The sequence below is a fragment of the Cynoglossus semilaevis genome, chromosome 10 (assembly GCF_000523025.1).
Source record: "Cynoglossus semilaevis isolate Cse_v1.0 chromosome 10, Cse_v1.0, whole genome shotgun sequence".
NCBI classification, from domain to species: Eukaryota; Metazoa; Chordata; class Actinopteri; order Pleuronectiformes; family Cynoglossidae; genus Cynoglossus; species Cynoglossus semilaevis.
Window position 1 is genome coordinate 701285 of NC_024316.1, and position 19711 is coordinate 720995.

Below are 19711 nucleotides of genomic sequence, written 5' to 3' on the forward strand. Positions count from 1 at the left end.
CATCGTGAGGGATCGAATTGTTCTATATTGTAATTACTTCGCAAATGAAGGAAAACCCTTAGTGTGAAACTGTTGGGCAGGGCAAGAGGCTAATGCTGCCTATGCTAATTCCCAAATCTCTTACATCACTACACCGGGTATAGTGTAAATTTCGGAAAGCTCGTCATAGCTCTGAGTTGTTGTTAAACGAATCCATCCATCCATCCATCCATTTTCATCCGTTACCGAGTCGCAGGGTGCAGCAGTCTCTATGACCGCCACCCAAATCCCGAACCTTCCTGAGGGTGGTGAGCCCACTGGAAGGTACCAACCGCCCTAACCTACTCCATCTTGTCTTTCATTAACAGCAAAGGATTTAAATGCCGGGCAACAGGATGCAGTTGTGGATGCACTGTAATCTTTGACGAGGTACACAATTTGGACTGGGGATTGAAGACCCGACATGTTGCTTGAAAGATGACCTACTTCCCGATGTTACGTATTTGACACCTACGGTCATTTCAATTCAGATTACGGAATTAATGCACGCTTGTGTTACTAGACAAATTGGTTTGTGATCTGTGGTCTGTACCCCGTACTGTGGTTAAGAATCAGAGGAGTAGGTGGGTGGTCAGAGGAAGTTTCCTTCCTTTTGGATTTGGTTCAGTAGCATGATTAGTGTTTGTCTGGTGTGTGTGTGTGTGTGTGAGACAGACTGACTTACAAAGAAAGAAGGTTGGGTAAATCCCATGAAGCATCATTATTATCATCCTCCTGGTTAGGAAGTCTTTCCAGCTGGTTGTTTTGCAGCATTCTGCAAAAAACATTTGCAGGTGTTAGTGCACAATCATGGGAGACGTTGAGAAAACTTTTGTTTGAACCAGCAGATCAAGCAAGACAAATAACTCCTCTGTGGCGGTGGAGGGTCTGACACGAGAGGAGAACTTTGAGGAAAAGCAGTGATCAGATGATATAGGAAAGAAAGAAAAAAAAGCTTCTTGGGTGGGCTGCTGATGTCATCCTCAGAAGAATTGAGCAGAAAGAGGGAAGGGAAGTAGGAAGAAAACAATAGCCCCCCCTCTCTGCCCACCCACTCCCCCCACCCACCCTTCATTTCTCCTCTTGCTCCTCCTTCTCTGGCTTCCTTCTCCTATTCCCTTTTAAGTTTTTTCCGTCATCAGAGTTATCTGATGTTAACGCACAGAGGCCTTTAGTGTGTCAGTGTCACATGCTGATCACAGCATTTCAATTCCCAGACTAAAATGGTGGGGGGGGGGATTTCTTTGTGTTAATTTAACTACAAAAATAGACAGAAATAGACTGCAGAAATCTGGTTGAACTGATTTAATACACTGTATTATTTTAGGGTTTTGTTGAAGCAGGGTTACAATGCCAACGTCACGTTAAATGTGGTGATCTGTCTAAAGATTAGGTTTGTGGGCGGCACCCGGTGAAGTCTTGCGTTTTCGGACCTTCAGTGAAAAGATCGTGTCCTCGGTCTTGCTTCGAGTTCAGAAAATAATGCATGTAGATGAGCGATCAGTAATGAACTGTGCTCAACTTATTTGACGAGCCGACAAACCATGACTCTACCTAACAATGTGTTGCCCGTGTGCTTTACGTGACCTCATTTCGTAATTTGTCTTTTGCTCACATTTCAGAAGGTTTGGACAGCGTTCCGACGGGTTGCTCAGAATGATACTTACAGAACTTTGAGGTTGTGCAGCCCCTGGAGGGCATGGCCTGAGATGTATCTCAGCTGATTCCCTGAGATGCGTCTGTCACACAAAACAAACAAACAAGCAAATTGTTAGTAAACCATGAAATAAAAGCAGTTTTACAAACCAGTCCATGAACATACCAGAAGATCTTTTTTTTTATTGGAGCTCCAGTGACAAGACTTCATTTAGGTTCTTGTTACAGTTACTAGTTCCTGGGGCAGTTTCCTGATTTAGTACTAATTTCTACAATCACAGTTTAAACTGCAGGAGGATCAAGACCTAAACAGACAAAAATGTGTAGAGGTGTGGGGTGATTTTTTTTCCCCCACTTCTTTGGTTATTGTGAAATATCGTAATTACAAGTCAACTTTCATTCTTATCATGTACCGTAGGAAAATGCACAATCATTTTGGACACTCATTTCGGTCAGCGCCAACTGACCTGTTCATTGATTCTCATGAAGTCAGGGTTATCAGTTATCAACCCTCCATAGACTGTATTACCCTTTCCCACACAATTACTGTCTATGCACAGTATAGAGTTGTATAATGGAAATATATGACATACATATTACGTAAATAAATGAAATACACAAGAGCACAGGAGTGGCGACGCAGGTGTTTTCATACAAATAAGTACGAAGAAGAGTATTTGAAAATATTTATATATTTAATGAAATATAATTTGAATTTTTTTTTTATCAAGCGGGCCAGAGTGAACCCCCCCAGCGAGCTGGTTTTGGTCCGGGCGCCATATGTTTGACACCCCTGGTTTAATTAGTTGACTCATTTCTCAGGCTAGCGATGTTACAATCAACATTATTTACGTTAACATATTTACAGAGTGAGATACGCGGAATTCTCTACTCAAAACCGCTTTGCAATTTTCTAAAGTTAAAAGGATCATGGTCCTCTTCCAAGGAGATAAACTGCCTATTTTATCGTGAATAGATTGTGACTTTGTGGTTTATTAGGCTGTTCATGCGAACAAGGGTCTAAGTCAATTTTATTGACAAAGACATTTTGAGGAAAAGTAGGACACAAATACCAGACCTTTTCATTGTCTTAAAAGACTATGTAGTAAATATTTTAGTTAAAATTTTAAAATAAAAAACCACAAAAATGATCTCATAATATAACAAAAGAGCAAAACTCAGCCTCAGACAGACTCAGACTAGTTGAGGAATTTTAACCAGACTAGATCAACAGAGAAAATCAGTTTGTGTGTGAAGCACAATCGCATGTGGGTGCATGTCCGCGTCCTTGAAGTCCTTAAATTAAATTGGTTCTTATTCGGAATATCCTCGAGGACAAATGCAGCAGTGAGATTCAGGAACCACACATGTTCTCACACACACACACACACACACACAAAAAACAATCCAATCAGTCTGTTTATCAGAGACAGCACCTAATGGTGGTTTGTGAGTGTGTGTAAGAACCGTCCAAATAAGCATCAGAATGTTCCAGCACAGAAAAGCTGAAGGTCAGGAGCTGGAAACAGCTCTTCAAACACACATTTACTTCTGAGCTGCAGACCACCCACTTCTATTAAACATTCAAAACTATGACTAGACTACACATGTGCCTAAAGTCTGGTCCATGGGACAGGAGTGGGACAAAACATTTCGACCTTAGTTTTGTGTATGAAAGTCAAGAAACTCAAATTTTTAAAAATGTATTTTAGAATTGTTTTTAGTTAGACAATTTGATTGAACGTTTTGCGACTATAATTGTCATTTTTTTTAATTTTTTTTAATTTATTTTCTTGTAGCTGTTGACTCACTATACATTGGTTTTTTTTACTAATGTTTTGCTAAATGTAATCATTATTACAGGCTAACACGCTGTAACAGTCATCAAAATTGTCATCGTCACTGCTGAGTCTAGGGCAGTACTTCCTAAATAGTGGGGCGGGCCTGCCTGGTGGGGGAGACAGGGGGGGGGAGGTAAGGTGCAAGCAGTGGCAAGTTGGGCGTGAGTTAAGAAAGCTAAGTTATTAGGAATTTGGCCAATCGAAATTTGGGGAATTGATTGACAACTGCAAGGTATGTCTGTCTCCCTTTCCTCCTGTAGGTGGCGTTGATGAGTGTGATCATATTCAACCTGTGTCTTTGTCATTAGGGTCCCCTTCATGACCCCTTATTGAGCTTGGGAAAGGGGGGGAAAAAAAATCACACAGAGCTAGGTCGGGGGAGTGGAGATGTTGCTCCAGAATGGCGATGTTCTTCTTGGCCGAGAACTGTCGAATGCTCAGGGCATTGTGAGCAGGTGCACTGTCACGGTGGAGCAGCCACAACACGTTGTCCTCCCACAACTCTCGCCTCTTCTCACGCACCGAACGAAGCAAACACTGCAATATCTCTTTGTAGACATGTTGGTTGATATATAAGAATATATTTATATTTTAAATATACTGTATTTAGTGGCGCTTTGGCCCAGAGGCAATGTCTCTGTCATTGGTGTGGAACACCAGGGTTCACCTCCTGGGCAAGTTCGAATCCCGGTTAGGGCGGTTGGTACCTTCCAGTGGACTCACCACCTGCAGGAAGGTTTATGGGTGTTGGTACGGTGCAGTGTGATTTGGGTGGAGACTGCTGCCCCTGCAACCCGGTAATGGATAAGCGGATGAAAATGGATGGATGGATGAATTACTTGCGACACAGCACACCAATGTAGACAATGGAAATCTGACCCAATCTGAAAGGAACATTTTACCCATCACGAAAGTGAGCAGGGGGCACGGATAAGCGGATGAAAATGGATGGATGGATGGATGGATGGATGGATGGATATACTGTATTTATATATATATATATATATATGAGTCGCAAACATAGCCGTTGATAAAAAGTGCGATAGTCGGAAAAATATGGTCCTTTGGGATCCGCACCAATTCTTAGTCAAACTCAAAACAGTGGCCTCCATGCTGGTTCTACGTCTAACCAACATCACCTGATACCTCCAGAAGAGGGCAGTGGCAGCAGCGGGTAAGTTTGGACATTTTCCAAAAACAATTTCACCGAAGACACATTAAACAAACAGACAAAAAAACCACCCTAATAGAGAGAAAACGTCTCTGTGGGTTTCAACGTAACATCGTTTATCACCTAAACGTATGAGTTTTTACTGGGATATATTTGTCTTTAGTCAAACAGTCAAAGAAGCCAAGAAAAACTCTGTGAATCCCCAAACCTTTTTTTTTTAAAAAAAAAAAAAACAGGCGCAGCCACAGTTTGACAAGAGTGAGGCGCCGTTCATTAGCAGAGAATTGATGTGTGTGCGTGTGTGTGTGTAACCTTCATTCACACACGCACATGGAAAACACAGTGCTGATGATGGCAGTGCCTCGCACAGATGTCAATCTTGGAGCCTAAATATGTCTATATGTTAGATGTGTTTAATAGTTATCATGAATTTGACAAATTCATCACAGAAAAAAAATCAGCAACGGCAGCATCAGCACCACATGTCCCATCTACTAAATCTCGACTAGCGCTCACTCCCACGTACACAGAGGAGAGCTGCTTTCCTCAAGTGCTACATCTAGTTCCTGTCCAATGTGTCTGTAACTGTAATCACAATGCTGGAACGGGGACAGATGTCACTGGGGCTGTTTTGGAGATCAGAGAGGTTCAGACAAGTTTTATGGGTGTGAGGACGTCAGTGAGGACGTTTGATGAAGCTCGTTCACTCTGAAGAAAATGTTCCCCTGTGAGCGTCTTGGGCAGTAACACAACCTGAAATGGCTGGACACGGCAGATGATTTGCTCTCAGATCTGCAACGAGTCAAGTAAAAGTCTACGCTTATTTCCTGAGTACAAGCTCCAGGTGGCGCAATTAGACAAAAAGGACAGGTTTCTTGCGTCTTTAGTGCAGGTCGTGTTTGAAATTTTGCTCACAGACTCCATGTAAGATTTCCATCCATCCATCCATCCATTTTCATCCGCTTATCCGTTACCGGGTCGCAGGGGCAGCAGTCACCACCCAAATCACACTGCACCGTACCAAGCTACTGGGTGGTGAGTCCACTAGAAGGCGCCAACCGCCCTAACCAGGATTCAGTCTTGCCCAGGAGGTGAACCCTGGGGTTCCACACCAATGACAGAGACATTGCCTCTGGGCCAAGGCGCCACCCATATAATATTTAACCAAGTCTTTTCTAGTCATGCTTGAAGTAGGAATATATCCATCCATCCATCCATCCATCCATTTTCATCCGCTTATCCGTTACCGGGTCGCAGGGGCAGCAGTCACCACCCAAATCACACTGCACCGTACCAACCCCCCTAGAACCTTCCTCTAGGTGGTGAGTCCACTGGAAGGTACCAACCGCCCTAACTGGGATTCGATCTTGCCCAGGAGGTGAACCCTGGGGTTCCACACCAATGACAGAGACGTTGAAGTAGGGATATAGACAGACAAAAAACTAGAACGACCATAATTTCTGGAGAATAAGTCGCACCAGCCAAAAAGAATAAAAGAAGTGCAACTTACAGTAGTAGCCGATACTGGTACACAAGCCTTGCGTGACCTCTAGCGAATATCAGTGTGAAAACAACAATTTTTTAATATATAAGTCTCACCTATAAGTTTAAGTCGCAAACCCAGCCAAAGGATGAAAAAAAAGTTATAGTCTGGAAAATACAGTAGTCTGTCTAAGTTTCCTAAACTACTGGTCTGGTCAGATAGTATCCGAAGTATCGGAAAAGTTTAGTTTCGCAGCAGACAAATATATATCATGCCTGTGCGACCATCTCATCACCATCAGTGGTAAGGTCATCAGTTCCTCTGTTCCAAGGTTCAACCTTAAGGTCAACCACTTACTCTGGTGTAATCCTGTGAAATGACGAGGTAAATATAGGAGTGCTGTGTGCAATGTGTGTGTGTGTGTGTGTGTGTGTGTGCATGTCAGAGATTAGAACCAGCAGGCAGACCAAAGCCAACACTGGCAACACTAAAAGAGAAAGTTGAAGTTGTCTCCTATAAAACCAGATGTGTTGTGCACCTGGGAAGTGTAAACAGCCAACAGCGTAAGCTCTAAACCCTCATCTACGTCACGGTGCTCACTTATCAGCTAGACAATCTTATCAGCGGCCGAATGAGGGAGTGATCGGCTCGTGCATTTGGATTTGATTTGGGTGACGGACAGGATTCGCCGCTGCTCGCTGACAGGTCTGGAAACGCGCAGACCGTGTTCTATATTCCAGCGGATAAATCAAGAGACGGGACAGATTTATCAGAGCCTCGTAGTCCTGAGATGATTAGAAGAGTCGACGGACGTGTTCTGCGCACACAACGATCTGCTTTGATTGCTTAGCGTAGGAAGTCAATCCTGGCGTCCATGGCAGTTGCTAGCAGGTCCTACAAGCAAAGCACGTGAAATAGATTATGAGGAGCAGTAAAACCACCTGGGGTGGGGGGACTTTATAGTTTGTGAGGATGTTTTCAGTTTGAGTCATTATGCCGTTTCTCACTTTTAAACACATCAGGGGGGCATTTCTTAAATTGCGTTAGTCTGCAATAACTTCAAACTTCACTGTTTTTTTTTTTTTTGTTTTTAATGGCTTCACCGTTTACGAATCAAACGCTCGGTTTTAAGGTTGTCGGGTTCATCCCAGGACTTGTTAGCTTGGTTTTAAACATCAAGGTCTGTGACTTCACACTGTGAAAGCTATTTTTAAGACTCCTAATGTTTCTTTAGACAGATTTATGATTACATTTCTTTGCTTGGATCTAGGTCCTTAATTTGTTTACATGTCGGTTTTAAGATAATTATTTCCTCTTTTATCTTGTAGGAAACGAATCGAGAAATTAGTTCGTTGATTGATCGATGCGCGGCATAAGTCAACAAACCCTGGGAGGAGATGAAAGTGCTTTGGGTTTTTTTTCTCTCACTTGTGTGCCAACGCACTCTTTACCTCTGATTGGCTTATGTTGATAAACTAATAGTCATAATCACTTCGTAAAATGGGCGGTAACAATTATATGCGCAGAAGGAGCATTTACGCATTTACACTGGTAGAGGACGCACCGAAGGTAATACATGGAGGCAACTGCCACAAGGCCAAGAGTAAAAAAAGTGACTTGAGATACGAGCATGTCACGGAAAACTGATGAAACTGGTTGCTGTGGTACGTTCATTAGCAAAAGCTACGAAGGTACTGTATGGAGAGTTATATGATCATTGTCGGACAACTGTGTCTGTGTAGTTCCTCCTCTGTCACTGTGGTGACATCATTAAAACGCTCATGGACTTGACATGCACTCCAGTCAGACTAGTCCACATGAATAAATCAGGAGCCATCAACGCCTTAGTATCTGGTGTGTCTTTGAACGTCTTTATCGCTAAAGATAATAATTGCCATAAAGGACCAGCATCAAGGAGCTGATTTGTAATTAGGAGACCAAAATCCGGTACAGAGGTACAAACTCTTTGGACCCTTTAATTTTCCAGGAAGACGTCTCAAAAGTTCTTTGTTCTTTGATATCAGACTTGAGTCTTTAAAAAAAAAAAAAAAAAAAGGATGAGCCTTTGATTTGTCAGCTTTAAGTGACTCTACTGCCCTATCATTAATCCTGCAGTGCACAGTATTCTCAACAGTCTCTGCCCAAGTGCAGGATTGTGTATTTGACTCGTGTGCAGACTCGCAGATAAAAAAAGAGTTTCACAGAGCACTAACAAGAGAGATTTGAGATCAATGGAGAAGATTTAGTGTGCTTTAAAGAAAATGCCTTAGGTCGAAGTGATATCTAATTCATCAATAATGGTGTGGCATTAAATCAAAGTCAGATAATACGACGTTGATCCTCTCATGTCAGCTTCTAAGGGATTGCGATGTCTGAACGTAATGTGGGACTATGAAAAACTGTGTCATGTTATCAGCCCTATAGCTTTTCTTGGTTTTTATTTATTGATAGAAGCTGTGCTTGGTTGTTTTGGTTGAGAAATCATAATGTTTATCAAAGGCAGTGTCTGAAGATTGGATAACCTGTGCCCTAGGGATGGGGGGTGTTGGAGTAGAGGGATGGATGAATTTTTATTTGGCTTTCTCTTTGCATGTGTGTGAGTGAAATTGATTGGAGGTGTGTAACTGTGGTGAGCATGTGACAGATTCAAGTGGTTCCTGAGAGCTGATTGGTCCTCTTCTGATGTTGGCAGCATAAAGAGACAGTTTCTGCCAGCTGTTCACAGAGACCTGCTGGAACCACACTCAGCTGCCAGCCAGTTTGTTTTTTAATTTCTTTAAAAAAATAAATAAAATCAATTGGTTATTTGTTTGTTGGTTGTTTCTTGTGAGTTTGGTGAGGGCAGTTTCTCTCACTCTTTTGTTGCATCAAGTTTTCCTCTTGATGTGTATATAGGGTTATTATTATTATGGTAGTAGTATCGTACAAAATCAATGTAGGTAAATTGCCACAATTAGTCATTCACTGTATATGATTTCTTTAAATCAGCACTTAATGACATTTCCTTTAAAGACTGCTGCTGTCCTTGAAAGTTTTTAATAATAATAATAATACATTTTATTTTATAGGTGCCTTTCTGTCACCCAAGGACACTTATGTGCTACTTTCAATTTCGAATTTTAAGAAATACTGTGCGTCCTGTGGTGATGGCCCCACCAACTAAACATCGAGGATACCTCTTTCTTGTTGCAACTTGTTTATGAAGTCGTCACTATTGGCAATATGTATCTTGGAACTTCCTGTTTTTGGATTAATTTCAAATATGATGACTACAAAGGTTCTTGCCTGGGGAATTGCCTTTGGAAATAACTGCAAAGAAGTGTGTCAGACTCTGACCTTCTAACTGGTGGTTGACCTCTACCCACAGCCTCCTAATACATTGAAGCAGGCCATAAACCTTTCCTTTGTTGCAATTTCCATGACACATTTCTTGAATTTTGCATTCCTTTGGAAAATCTTAAATCAGAAATATTATTATTGTTTATTATTGTTGTTGTTTACAGTTTAAGCTACGTAAATGGGAAAAGACGTGGCTGTGAATATTGCCATGATGCAGCAGCTTGTGGAACCTGGAAGTGTTGCCATGGTTACTGACGGCTGCGCGTCTCCGCTGCTGTTGCCGTGGATGTGATTTCCAAGAGCGCGCGCCACCGTCCTCTCTCTCCACCACCAACCAAACCAATACACCCGGAAAAACAGCTGATGTCATGGACAGGACGAGCCACAGCGGATAAAGACAAATACTCCTCTCGTAAGCGATTGATTTTGTGTTTTTGTCAGCTCTGACACCTGTCGGAGATGTTCCTCAACGTCAGGATTTAGGCTATGTTTTTTAGGATGATATGGACGCTCGGTGCAGCTGTGCGTTAGCATGGCGGCTCTCCAGGAAGTGGAGCGGCTGCCATCCACCGGAGTAGGCCTTACTCGAAATATTGCAGCTTACTTGACACGAATTTGGACTAGCTCTCTGTCACGTAATGCAAGAGCTTGGTTTTCAACCCTTTATCTGGTCATACTGTTGTAAGCATCCCGCATTTGGCTAATTTTGACCAATCTTGAGCTCTCGTTTCCATAGTAACCTGGCCTCGGTTGATGTCATTGAGTCACGTTGATTTATGACGAGGATGTTTTCACTGTAATTTAGAGAGGCACAGGTTTTATTCATAAGGTTTTGTGACTGTTGTCGGCCGCTGACGTCGTGCTGTCCAGGTGGGTCACTTAACAGAAGGTGAACCCAAAGGCCTCGTGTGTTTGTCAGTGAAAAACACAAGGTTACATCCAATCCTATGAATGTAAATATGGTTGCTAGAAATACTAATAATCTAATACAATTTCCAGACTGTGTTTTTAAAAGTGCTACGTTTAGGGCCTGGTATGCTGGCAAGTGTATTTGTTTCCAAAGTAGGAAGTTTGTTTATAGAATGGTAAGTACTGGTATTTTACTGGTAAAAATAAAATAGTATTTTCTTTAAACTCCCCCACAACCATGAGTGGTTATAATTATTATAATTGTTTTTACATGTACTAAATGTAGACAAACTGTATATGTTATATGTGTATATGTATATATGTATATATATATTCTCTAATAGTGAGTATCTGGTTCCTGGTTCCCCTCTTCCTCTCCACTCTTGTTTTATACACAGATCATCCAACCATATAAATATATATATATACACAGGACCATGTCCAGAGGCAGTATCTCAGTGGGAGAGCTAAGAGCTCAGAGCCAGGCTGGAGTCATTGATTCCTAGCAGTCATTTTATTTCTCATCAATCATTCCAGTTTTTTTAATTTATTTATTTATTCATTTATTTTTAGTACTCACAGCTCAGAAAGCAGGTGCAGGCGGTGGAAGGCCCTGGGCGGGATCTCGCTGATGTTGTTCATACTTAAATCCCTGGGGAAAGGAAAAAAAAAAAAAAAGGAGTGGAATGTTAGAAACCAAGGAATGAATCAACAATTATAAAAGTTTTCCTAAAGTTACATGCGTAGCTGCCACAGGTGTTTAAACACGTCTCTAACGTGGCGATCGATCGTGCGGCGTGGGAGTAGGACACGGGTAGGACATTTGAGGGATACGTACGACGAATAGAAGGAGTTGAAGTAGAGATGGAGAGGAGGAACATTCCTTAATTAATCATTGTTGGCCAACCGTAATTCCCTCCTAATCCCGGTCACTCTTTCTCTGTTCCAGATGTCTTTCGAAACCGTTCTGTACCTGACCTTGACTTTGTCTTTCTTTCAGCCCCCCCCCCCTTCCTCTTTGTTTCCTCTCTCGGATTTACCCCTACCTTCCATCGAGTGTTCGTAGTTCTAACGCGGATAAACTCAATTTCACTGTGACTGTTGAGAAGAAGGATGCCTGTACACATCCAGCAGGCACATGAACACGCCCAGGTGATTTGCTGTGGCAGAAAATACATCGAACCTCCTGGTCTGAGTCACGTAAATCTCTCTGCTTAAAAACAATGAACAAATGAACATGACAGAGGTGTTACGTCACCTTGCCTCTACGTCCGAGGCCATTTGGGTTAAAGGAGTCGCTTCAAGTGTGTGTGTGTGTGTGAGAGAGAGAGAGAGAGAGAGAGAAATAACTAATGCTCAAAGCCAGACCACCCTGTGAGTGAGTGTAAACTATGCTCTCAGAAGTCCTTTCGCTATCTGGACGTTTGACACACTTTGTTTGTTTGTAAAGGCAACCATTGAATGCTGTGGCTTGCGTGCGTGTAGATTTTGCAGATTTACAAAAAGGATGTACACGTTTTCACGAGTTTGCTCCACAACCCTGAATAGTGATTACTCTAACGTAACTTCACGAATCTACACAATTACTCTTCGAATCATACAAGAAAGACTGTTAAAATTGGTCAAGTTCAGCCATGATTATCTATAGATTTCTAAAGCTATTCAATTTCTCTCTCTCTCTCTCTCTCTCTCTCTCTGTATCTTTCCTCTCTTTGTGTGCCCACAATGTACATACATTTTTTTTTGTCTTTTTATAGGTCAGATTATTATGTTGTCTTTTTTTAACGCCCTTCCTTGACACTAAATATCTTTCCTGTGAACGCAGAATAATGCTAGGTTGGTTTCTTCGCACAGGAATTTCTTGTTACAGATGCCATTCCTTCTTCCCCCCCACTCTAGAGGTTTAACTGCAGGCCCGGGAAGAGGGGTTGGGGGGCGGGGGGGCAAAAGGTTGGGTCCAAGGTGTCACTCAAGGACACATACTGTACTTCCAGAGTGAACATTCTTGGAGCTTAAGGGAAGATAGTAAAGAAGTTATCTTCTGGTTTCATTAGTCCCTGCCTGTATTTCTATAATTACCATGCTGCTGGGATGGTATCATAAATAAAATCAATTATTATTATTATTATTTATTATACCGCCTGTCCTCCTCCAGTATCCTGCGAGCTGGGGCAATGGAGTACTTTTTTTATAGCATGTCACTTAGTTAAGTTTTTTTTTGTATGGTCGATTCTGAAATTTTAACCAGTGTTGTATCGATAACAATTCTGAGGATCGGGCCGTCCCGAACAGAATTGTTGTCCCAGAAGACTTAACTTAGCTTGGGATCATCAGCTCCCTTGATGCTGGACCTATCCTGGCATTTCCGGCACCCGACACACTGCCTCTTCAAGTCAGATCGTCGGTTTTTACAACAGAAAGCGCCGGTTGTAAGTGAAATAAATGACAACAAATGTAATACGCAATTGCTCTGATTATAGATGGAAGTTAACGGAAGGGACATCTAAGTTACCATGGAAACCAGAAAGCAAGGGTGGGGAGTGGGTAAATTCAGTTACAGCTCACCTCCAAAGAAGTTTTTTTTTTTTTTCAATATTTAACCTGATATATACCACCCGTTGTTAATCGAAACTTTGATTGACCGTACGTTTTAGAAGGACATTTTAAGTCACTTAAAAGTGCTTATTTAAAAACTGCAGTCCATTGAGACAAATATGTTTTGTAGGTTCGGGCTGAACAAATGAAATTGAGTCGAGTCAACTCAATTTCATTAATAACTCAGTTGACGTGAAACGGGTTCCAAACTCTTCTTACTGTTGCTAAGGGCTTATGTTGCTTTTCAGCGTTAGCTTTTTTAACCTATCGAGCCCATGGTCTTTCCTGCTGTACTTGAAAGCAGCCATGTTGTCTCTCTGAGTGTGACTCCTGTCATAACTGTGTCTCACATAAATATGCTTCAAAATCTAAAAAAAAAAAAAAATTTGTAACATAAGAGGATCAGAGATTTGTAACGCGGCCTCTCTGTGACCACACTTCTCATTAATGCTTTCTTTCAAGCAAACATACCGCGGCAGAGATGTGGACTCGAGTCGCATGACTTGGACTCGAGCCTGACTCGAGTCATGAATTTGATGACTTTAGACTCGACTTGAGAAAATGTAAAGAGACTTGCAACTCGACTCGGAGTTTAACATCAATGACTCGTGACTTCACTTGGACTTGAGCCCTTTGACTCGACAAGACTTGATACTTTCTCCAAAACCCAAAGTGATCTGTGTAAATATATTATTATTTTGTTTAAAAGGACTCGAAACAGAAACGGCAGGACTTGGGACTTGACTTGACGCTTTTCAGTTTTGACTTGGACTCGACTCGGACTTTGCCTGTCTTGACTTGAGACTTGACTCGGACTCGAGTGCAAAGACCTGAGACTTGCTTGGGACTTGCAAAGCCAGGACTTGATCCCACCTCTGTCCCAAAAGAATGCTCTCTGGCCGGAGATGAGACTCCATTAAAGAAGCCGTAAACAAATGTTATGTGATGTCTGTAGCAGCCGCTGTTTTCTTACAGAATGAGTACAAAAAGAAAGAGAGAGAGAAAATGCTTAAAAATATAGACACATGCTCCGTGGTGAGTCACGGGGGAAGGTTTGAACACAGCTTAAAGAGAGAGACGTATCTGCTGCGCAGGCCAAGGCCTCCGCTGACAACTTGACGTATCGTTGGACGGAGCTGCACTGTGGCTTGTTTTTAAAATCAAATAACAGCTGTGGCTTTTTCAAACCATGATAATTATGATTGATGACTACCACATGTGCATTGTGTCGGCTGGCGCTGCAACGGGCAGATACTCTCGACGCGAATAAACGGCTGCGAGAAAAGAAATGTGGAGGAGAGAGTTTACCTCGAGGTTTTGCAGACTCCCGAAGACCGTCACGTCCAAGTGGAAACAGTCCTTTTCTTTCTGTGTTCCTCAATTGTGGCCACAGCCCATAGTCACTCTTTTACCACTTTTTATTCGGTACGTTGTGTTTGTATGCGTAACAGTTCATGTGGTTGTCTCTGGTCAACCTCATCTCCGCTTCCCTTTTTTCTGAATCGCCAGATTTAAGTCTCGGTTGCCTGAGTCAAATCATAAACGTTGACTTCTTATTCAAATTTGATATAAATATCATAAATATTTGTTCATCTGGTAGGTTATGGATTTCGGTTATACGGTATATACCATGTTTTTCGGACCATAAGGCGCGCCGGATTTTAAGGCACGATATCAATGAACGGGTCTATTTTCATACACGAGGCGCACCGGGTTATAAGGCGCATTAGGCGAAACAAAACAGTCAGATAAGTCAAACTTTATTCAACTCAATCAAAATAACTCACAACATTGAGTTACAACATACGACCAGAGAGCCCACACTGGCCCCTGCTGACTGTCCTGTCTATTGACAGCTGTCAATAAAGATTTATTTGAAAGCTCCGACGCCGGTTATTAGCAACATGCTATTCAAAAAGAAGAAGGCTGCCATTATGATTGCTGCGATTCTGTGCGCTGAAAATTTTAAAAAAAAGAGGCGCCGGCGCATCTGGAGTCGGAGATGGCTCAATAAACGTGGACAGACATTGTTTATTTATTGTTTATTGTGGAGAGATGGCTCAATAAACGTGGACAGTGTGGTGTTTATTTATTACGTTTTTTGTGCACAGTGCCATAGCTCTATCAATCTCGCCTCCATATTTTCATGACACCGACGCGTCGCCATGGTGACTATCACTTTGCGCAGGCGCACTGAGAGAGAAATGCTCCGGTCGGCTCGGGGTTCTGCTTCCACTGCGCGAAAAATTTGTCGGCCGACCAAAATGTTTGACATGTCAGAAATTCTTCTGACCGTCCGACGGTGGTTCGGGAACAGATAATTGGCCCTCGTTACCCCCTGTACACTGTACGAAAAAAGACGCCAGACAAAACGTAAAATCGGGCCGGATGGGTCAAAAACTAGCTAAAATCGCAGGATTTTAATTGCGCCTTATAGTCCGAAAACTACGGTATTCGTACTACTGCCCACTAGGTAGATCGTGATATACCAGTAGATCGCAAAAGGATGCTCGAAGATCATAGGTAATTAAATACATTTTTTTTTAAAAAGTACATAAATGAATAAAATTCTAAATGCAATTCTACTTTTAGATGCTAATCACTAAGGATTGGTATTCGTTCAGTCATATTGTAGCAAACAACTAAAGCCATTTAATAAAGTACTCGTACAACGTATCATGTGTATTAAAAAGATATATTTGGGTTTATATTAGAAAATATATATTTAAGGTTTTCAATGTAGGTAGCTCATTTTAGCCTGCTCATTTTCAACGGCATTGATAGTATTTACAAAATAATGAGGTCACAAAAAAATCCACACTTCAACTTCGTCTGTCGGGGGAGTAGGTTGTTTATAAACTTGAGTTTAGGGACTGTTTAGTCTGTCTTAACTGTGCGAAAAAAACATAAATGTATTGTTTACATATTATCTGACAAATATTTTAGTGGAGGCTTCCATCATGTCCATGAGGGAAAAGATCAACCTCATGGACATGATGGAAGCCTCCACTAAAAAAAATTTTATATCTGTATCTCGACATTTTTAACCAGAGCTCCCATAGTGTAATCTCCTTCCCCACAATGTTCGTTCACGACCAAATTTTTTTTTTTTTTTAGCAAACGTACTCTGTTAATCGCAGAATAATTCTGTCAAACACAGCTCTACTCTCATCTCATGCCAGGAACAGAAAATAATTGTGCAAATGGCTAATAAAAAAAAAAAAAAAAAAAAAAAAAAGGTCTTTCTCAGACTGTTTAAACATTGCCCTCTGAATTGCAGGAGCTACTGTGTTTTAAAAATGCTGAAATTACATGCAAGCACATGTAAATTCCCTCCAGGGGAACTGACAGGTGGTGGGGTTGAAAAAAAAAAAAAAAGAGTGATTGAAGATCAGCACTGGATATTTATAGTCTGTCTTCTGCAGATTTAAATAGAAAAAGTCTGTTTGTGCGTGGATGAATCTGAGTCTCTGTGTCTGTGTCCGCTGATCCTCCAGTGACTCAGGGGAGTTTCTCCTAATGACTTTGCGGGCTTAACTCTGAACTCCTAATACCATAATGGTAAGGATGCTAGTCCAAGTGCAAATATCAGCAGTTTGGTACATGCAATTTATTTGAACTCTGCAGCCAAAAGGCCTATTTGAATACTTTTGGTGTCTCAGTGAAGGGAATATTTTAGTTAGTTTTCCTGGTGACGAGTAAGATGTCTTTGCCTCTCTCTCTCAAGGCAAAGACTCAGACTCGATTTATATGCTAGAAAAAGAGAGAGAAATAGAAATAGAAAGAGAGAAATAAAGCGACGGGTAAAATAACCCAGTGAGCGAGACAGCGTCCAGGAGAAAAACGGAGCTCGGTTGAGCGCTCGTAACTCGAAAAATCTTGCAAAAGTTGTTGACTCGTAACATGGAAATTTCCGTTTCTGAGGTAGACCAAGAGCATTTTAGTCAGTAAAGGTATTTTTGCAAATACAGGATCACTGGTCATAATTTGTCTGGAGCTCATTTAAAAAAAAAACATCCCTTTTTCTCAGTGGCATAAAATCGCTTTGATGTCTTTTTCTCAAAAATCCAACGACGAACTGGGACTAAAAAGCAGCGCTGTGTGGTCTGCGCCGTGCGTAAACCCTGCGAAGCTGCCTCACCTGCGCGTTGGTTCTTCATTTAGTGAAATTCAACCTGTGTTTGCAAAGAGCTTCTCCAAGGTTTTTCAAAGGCAAATAGCTGAAGGCTAAACTGAGGTTGACTCATGAGGGAGAAAAAGGTGGATTTAAATCAATTTGACCAATTGCATAGAAGTTCGAAAGATCAACAGGAACTCAAATGATAACCACAATATATTACCAACGACTGCGGAAGAACTCATCTGAACCTTAAAGACATTATCTACGGCAGCAGAAAGCTTAGAAGCAGACAGTCTGTAATAGCAGAACGCCCCCCCGAACCTTCAGGAGAAGATCTACAGCAGCAGAAAAGCATCTCGAAAGTTGAGATTTAAACACAGCCTGGGCCAAAAAGTCTGAAGACAACACTTTTTTTGGGGAGAATTCCTGCTTATACCTTTGAGGGCTCAAAAGTGGGTAACCCCCAAAATGACTTAAGTTTGACGTAATGTCCTTACTTTCTATGTAATCTACTTATATAACAATGCAGTGCATTGTGTTCCTCATTCTTACTTTGTAACAATCAGTACCTACGGATAATCTCACGCTGTAAAAACGGCCGAAAACGCTTACGAACTTTTTGGTTTCTCCTCTTGACGTGTGGAAGTGTGACTTCTATAGAATCATTTCTTGGTTTTTTTTTTTTTTTTTTTTTGCTTTATCTTTTGTCTTCTAAAACATTTCAGCAACGCTGGAAAACAGACACCTGACAGACGATTGATCACATCTGCCCCACTCTTAGGGCACGTACACTCGACAGGGTGGTCCGTCATGCATCTCGCAAAGGCTAACAGGAGGACTACTTACCCTCTCTCTGTGTGTGTGTAAATAGAGGTGTAAATAGAGGCTACGGTGGACAAAACCAACACACAAACGTTCTCGTTTTTTTTTTTTTGATGGGCATCAATCAAAAAGCTGCTGAAATCTGACACAGACAGAGAGGGGAGGTCGGGTGTCATACACAGCAGAAAAGACAGTGAGCTTCAGGGCTAACGAACGGACATGTACCCCAGCTCTGACATCCATCTTTTTCTGGCTTAAAGGGACAGTTCTGGCTTTTCAAAACAGTCTTTTTTTTTTTTTTTTTGTCATTTATGCTGATGAAGCCGAATGAGAAAAATATCATAATATTATATAATATAATATATAATATTTCCCTGAGTGACACAAACTAACCAGAAGAGGCAGCAGAGGTATCTCTGTTAAGTTCCAAAATCATTGATTTTCTCTATGGGCTTTGGGACACTGAAACATTTTCTGAACTATGAAAAAGGTGCAGAGTCTGTTTATTATCATTATTATTAACAAATAATATATTATTTTTTAATTATTATTAGAGTTCTTGTGACATACTCCCTACACTCGTCCTGACTTTTGCGAATTTGTCTTCTCTCTCTCTCTCTCTCTCCCTCTCTCTCTCACACACACACACACACACACACACACACACAGCCTCAGGTATTCCATTTCACTTCCTGTGCCTCACTCAGGTAGAGGTATTTCTTCAGGAAACAGCAGATAATGATAGTTAATCTGTGAGCTTTTGAAGGTGGATTATCGACGCAGAACATTAGAGCGCAAGCGTCTTCAATGATAATCACCAGCTGCAGTCTTGTCGCCCTGAGGCGAGGAAGAGCAGAGGTTCAGCGGCGGAGGTGGAGTCACGCCCTCGCGTCTCTCTTTACCTCAGTTTATTCTTTATTAGAAACACTTTTTTAACAGCTTCAGAAAATGCAGTGAAAAAGGGTGGTTTGATTGCGACACCCCGTGAGCTGTTTGCGTGTACGTACATCCGTTCGTGCATGTGTATGTTAGTCGAGGTTGGGTCTAAGTATAGGGTTATACACCTTTCTCCAAGGTTAACTTCAAGCATTCCTACCTTTTAAAGCAGGGGTCGGGAACCTTTTTTAGGAAAGCGAGCCAAAAATTTTGAAATCAATTTCCATGAGATTTCGGAATTTTTCCTAGCGCAAAAACACAAATGTATGGATTACACCGTGTAATATAGTTATAAATATATGGTTCCACTTGCCATACAAAACAGTGTATTCCACACCACGTAAGAAAAATCTTAATTTATCGTACGGTCGTTAAATGCAACATCCCTGAGGATTAGCGTCGTAAACCCCCGGGGGGGTTAAGTACATGTTAGGAAGTCCGTCATTTTAGTGATTTTATTATTTTAATTTTATCATTAACTGTACTGTTAGTTATTTTATATATTATAACGCGAGATGTGAGCGTGTTGCTCCAAAATGGACTGACTTTGTTTTCACTTTTTATGCCAGAAATAAAAGACGTGCCAAGCCGATGATTTTTACCGCAACTGTTTAACACAACGCAAATACACGTCGGTGTTTCTTTCCATTATTTTTTTACCACTGTGATTTCTGTCATTTTTGTACTTGAATATCAGCTGAAATATTTTTCAATTATTGTGTTACGAATTGCCTAATTGCTAAGATTTATCTGAGACGCAGATGCAGTCACCAAAAGAGCCACATCTGGCCCGCGAGCCATAGGTTCCTTGTTCCTTTCTT

The 19711-nt window shown here is 41.4% G+C and overlaps 1 protein-coding gene across 1 annotated transcript in view; it reads right to left on the minus strand.

Annotated features, from left to right (window-relative positions):
* LOC103384416 (leucine-rich repeat-containing G-protein coupled receptor 6-like) overlaps positions 1-19711 on the minus strand; it is a 52623-nt gene that overhangs the window by 17674 nt on the left and 15238 nt on the right. Inside the window, exons 2-4 of the mRNA XM_025059104.1 lie at positions 10998-11069; positions 1686-1757; positions 704-793 (exon numbers count right to left, since the gene is read on the minus strand). Coding sequence (XP_024914872.1) covers positions 704-793; positions 1686-1757; positions 10998-11069 — 234 coding nt within the window. The remainder of the gene's footprint in view (positions 1-703; positions 794-1685; positions 1758-10997; positions 11070-19711) is intronic.